The sequence below is a fragment of the Erpetoichthys calabaricus genome, chromosome 10, assembly GCF_900747795.2.
Source record: "Erpetoichthys calabaricus chromosome 10, fErpCal1.3, whole genome shotgun sequence".
Taxonomy (NCBI): domain Eukaryota; kingdom Metazoa; phylum Chordata; class Cladistia; order Polypteriformes; family Polypteridae; genus Erpetoichthys; species Erpetoichthys calabaricus.
The window spans coordinates 140,067,796-140,072,842 of record NC_041403.2 but is presented as its reverse complement, the minus strand read 5'-3'; the positions used below and the strand labels follow the sequence as shown (position 1 = coordinate 140,072,842).

Here is a 5,047-nt window from a genome sequence, read left to right as displayed (position 1 = left end):
CTTGTTAGCCAATAAAAATTGGGACATGAAGACTTGCGGTTTTCTACGCTGTCCTTTCATGCATACCAAAGTACTTTAAGAATTGCATTAACAAATAAATATTCTATATTTTAATGCAGTTACGGCTTCCATGAATTCCAAATGTAAAAAAAAGCTTTTCCATCATTATTTTTTCTTATTTCAAATATTGGTAGAGGTTTTTAGTTGCTACCTAGAGACAATACTATCATCCTTCCGAGCGCGGTACGGTGTACGTTCCTACGTATGTACGTGGGTGAGGCACAGCGTCCCGTGACGTAGGCGACGTCGCGTTCCCCGATCGTGCGATACCTCGAGTGACTCACGCCCCTGCTGACAGTGACGTAACCACGGCCTGCACAACAAGAGGAAGAAGACGAGGCGTCCGAGGCGAGTCAGGTTGTGTTTGTACGCACTGCCTGTCTCAATTCATTGATAATGGCTTTGTTTGGCAAGCTGTTTGGTTCTGGGGGCAAGACGGGGAAGTCTCCGAGCCCACAGGAAGCCATTCAGCGCCTTCGGGAGACGGAGGAGATGTTAACCAAGAAACAGGAGTTTCTAGAGAAGAAGATTGACCCTGGAGCTTCAGACGGCGAAGAAGCACGGCACCAAAAACAAGAGGGGTAAGGGGCAACATAGACACGAGGACATAGTTTAGAAAAGGGGACAAAACGGAAATAGACGCTTTCGGGACGCGAAAAGTATATGACAGGACAGTGTGGGGGGGACGAAAGGAGGAGAAATTGACCGGGTGGGGCAACATAAATGAAGGATTTTGGAAGAACTCAAATCCTTGCCAGTCGTTCACTGCCCTAGTTACTTTACGATCCGTGTAAACAGAGCCCATATGCAGTGGTACTGAATTCTCCTTCTGGTGCTGACCAGCACTTCACATTCTACGATAAACCACGAGGAAGTGTTAGCTTGCGATGTCCTATCGTGCTGTTAACGGAAGACTGATTGCCAAGGCTACCTGGGCTTTTAGAGCAACATTTATAGATCTGTGTCTAGTGAGAATGAGCGTCGGCATCGGGCAGAACTAATCGATAATCAGAAAAATTACAGAAGCTCCCTACTGTCCCTTATTCTTTTATCTGTGTGGTTACCTCATGTGTTTATTATATTACCAGTATCAGTTGTCACAAGTGTTAGGAGTCTACAAAGTAAATGTTAAGGATAACCCTGTTGTAGAACTGTGGAATGTTTTCTGATTGTCTGGTTTATATTTCTTAACGTTGTGTGTGTGTGTATGTCTGAGCTTGTTTATTTACACAGCAGTATGATCTCCCCGCAAGGTTTGTTGTGAGGATCAGATGATGACAAGTTTACTGTATGGGCCAAGTTTGGGGCACACACCCACATACACCCAAAGACCCCTGCTAGCCAAAGTACTAGACCCTGGCCATTTCACTCCTGTTACGTGATTTTGTTTTGGATGTTTGTACATTTGAGCCTAGCAGATTTCCAGAGAAGATACTCGTTTTAACTGCAATCTGACCTTTAGCAGCTTGCAGCCCCGTATTTAAGTTTAAAGTTCGTCTTTTTATTTATATATATATTTTTTTGACATTTTACCTTGTCTTTCAATTACATGGGTCTTCACAATTTAACTCATAAAAACTGTTTTAATTGTGAAGTTAGTTTTTTTAGTTCATGAACACAGTAAAAATATAATTAGAATGTTTCCATCACATGTAAGTGCAGACTTGAAAAGGAAGTTAATTAAAATTTAAGAAATTACAATTTATTCATTTATACAGCTTTGCTCTAAAGCAGTTCAACATGAAAATATTTAGTCAATCTAATACTTTTTAATCATCTGTAAAGAAAGCAACACTGCACATTCATTGACTTGCATATAAATTCTTTTATTTGTCACTTTAATTTTTTTTTTAAATCCAAAACTTCGTTTGATGGCCTGTCCTTTGTGCAGCAACTCGGGCCACTGACATCCCAGATTTCCTGACTCTCTGGTGTCATCTTTTCATGCCCTTGATATCCTGATGGAATCTTTCACCCCACTTTACACTTATTGCCAAAAATGACCAGGGAAATTTTCCATTAGCAAGTCTTTAAACTTAACTAACACATTTATCACAATTTTCTTTATAATTTGTATCTTTATTGTTACCTGAAGATTTAGTAATCACTTCTTTAAATATTAGCCATGCTTCTTATTCCAGGTCGGTTATCACACCATTAGATTTTGCATCAGAAATACTTTTTCAATTAGTGTGTGTTCAGGCCCAGCTATATTCTGACATATGCAATAAAATAACTTTTATTGCTGTGTGGTGGGTGCCATCACGTGCTGTAACCGGCACATGCTCCCAACCTATATATAGGTTTTAATTTTTAAAATATTAAACTCAAATTATCATTGAAATAAAATATTATTGTAGTGCAAAACAAACAAATTTATAATTGAAAGCTAAATGTGTTTTGTGGCAAAATGTTATGTGATTGGAGAAAAATTGTTTTCATTTTTGAATTCAGTTTCCAGAAATTTATAAATGTCACCTGAAATACTCAAAAGAACTTTTTCAATGTACTCATGTGTTATCATACCAGTTTAGTGTGCAGCACTCTCTCTGCTAATATGTGCAGTAATTGGGCTGCATTACTTGGTCATTAAATATTCATTCTATTGTATAGTAGTACAGTATGCTGCTGATATAGTAAAAACCTGTTGCTATTTAGGGAATTCTTACTGTCTTCTCTGAACTTCATCTTAGCTGCACTTCAGGCCTTGAAGAGAAAAAAGAGATATGAAAAGCAATTGGGACAGATTGATGGTACGCTGTCCACTATTGAGTTCCAGAGGGAGGCACTGGAGAATGCCAATACTAATACTGAAGTACTGAAAAACATGGGATTTGCAGCCAAGGCCATGAAGGCAGCACATGAAAACATGTGAGACTCGTCTTTGTTCAGAATAATATGTCTTACAAAATCTTTCAGAAGCTTCCACAGCTTATCTGATACAGTATGCCCTGTCATTTTAGGGACATTGATAAGGTGGATGAACTGATGCAGGAAATTACTGAACAACAGGAGCTTGCTCAAGAGATCTCGGATGCCATCTCAAAGCCTGTTGGATTTGGTGAGGATTTTGATGAGGTGAGATGTTTATTTTTTTTGTCATATAATTATGAACCAATCACTTAATTGTTTAAGTTATTGTTACAGGGTAGGCGTCCTTCAAAAATGTATACAATCATGTAGTGCCAAGGCTGGGGAACACTAAGTAAGCTGCTAAATTGGAGGTGCAGAATGAAGTAGATGCAGATGACTGGGTGTTGTTTGTTGATAGAATCAACAATTGCTAAAACCAATAGCTAAAAATGAAATTAAATGGAATGGTTGTGGGATGAGGATATTTTCCAACACAAAGTTGCTGGAGTGAATATAATCTAATCTCTCTCTCTTGTACAGGATGAATTGATGGCGGAATTAGAAGTTTTAGAGCAAGAGGAACTAGACAAAAACCTTCTGGAGATTGGTGGCCCAGAAACGGTGCCACTTCCCAATGTGCCTTCTACATCATTACCAGCAAGACCAGGTAAAGTACTGAGAAACCAGAGGGGTGCATATTTATCTCTCAAGGCTAGAATTTCTTGTATTACTGTTGCAAGCTATGCAACATACACTGCTTCATGCTTAGTAGTATGGTTGAGTAGAGTACTTGTCTTTTGTCATAGCAATACCCCAGGAGAACCATTTTTAAAAGTACTGTCAGATTTCTGTTGTCACTTTTTGATCAAGTCTTATCATTGCAGCAAAGAAAGAAGAAGACGAGGATGATATGAAAGACTTGGAAGCCTGGGCAGCAATGTAACTTTGCATGGGTGAAGAAAGCACAGACTGTCAGCTTGCACAGCGGCCATACATATGTGGTTGGGAGGAAATTTTACACAGAAAACCTGTAGCTCTTAACGTCTACTTAATGCAGTGAGGGGTGTGCTGATTCATGTCCGCTGCTTCCAAGAAGAAAAGAGAATCAGTGGAAGTTCTACAGACCCCTGGTGCATCCCTACATGACTGACTGCAGCACTCCTCTGCTTTTTACTGGACATAAGCAGCACTTTTCAGTCCACCTTCACCTCACCAAATTCTTAGACTTGCCGCTTTCATGTCCATGTAAAAGGACAGTTTTGAGAGAGTCTGGCCTTGGATTCATGCTCCCTTGGAAGGGTTGCACTATTTAAAAAAAAAAAAAAAAATCTATCATTTTTATTTTTTTCTTCTTTTCAAAAAATACATTTCTGGGTGATGTGTATGCAGGAGTAGAGAGATCTCTCATTTTGAAGGCTCCTGGCTAGCAGGATGGCATCTTATTGGTCATGGTTTCATCTTTCTGTCTGGTTTGTGACAACCTTTATCGGTTCTGGGTGGCATTTGGGCTTTTTGACCTGTGTCAACTTTGAACTAAATTATTTTTAAAGACATGTTTATAGAATCTTTGTTTCTAATGGGCTGACATTACATGTAGGGCAGCTTGCTGCTAAAATTGGGTTTGTAGGGTGATTTCCTCAAATTTCTATTTCAGACTTAATGGTACACTTTGTGTGGCTCCTTCACCTCATGGCCCAAGTGCACATCTTGCCTTTTTATGCCCACCACATTTTAAGTGGCTGCATGATAAACATTTCATCCTCTGCAGATTGTGCTCACTTGTCCCAGTGGTACAAAGAAAACCTCAGACTGGGGGCCCTCAGGGCCAGTACAATTGCTCATATAATGAGTTCAAAAAGTTAGAGATCCTTAGGAATTCTAAACTATTTACATGAAATCCTGTATGTTTTGCCACATGCTGGCATGAAGAAGGTAGAATACAAGGCTGTTTTCTTTTTATTTTCTTTTTTTTCCTTAAACATCAACACCACAGTGTGTGTTTTTTTTTTTTTTTTTGTTTTTTTTTGTTTTTTCTGCAAGCAGTAACATGAACAGCAGCATGTCTCCATTTCTGTGTACCACTGATCAAGATACATTATGATTTGTCACTTATTAAACTACTTGATTAATTATT

The 5,047-nt window shown here is 39.0% G+C and overlaps 1 protein-coding gene across 1 annotated transcript; it reads left to right on the top strand.

The window, feature by feature from the left end:
* The first annotated feature begins 350 nt into the window (after positions 1-350).
* On the top strand, positions 351-5,047 carry chmp4ba (charged multivesicular body protein 4Ba). The gene is given in 6 exon segments (XM_028811967.2): positions 351-597; positions 599-641; positions 2,754-2,931; positions 3,024-3,138; positions 3,454-3,580; positions 3,798-5,047. Coding segments are annotated over 6 exon segments (663 nt in total). The 5' UTR covers positions 351-456; the 3' UTR covers positions 3,857-5,047.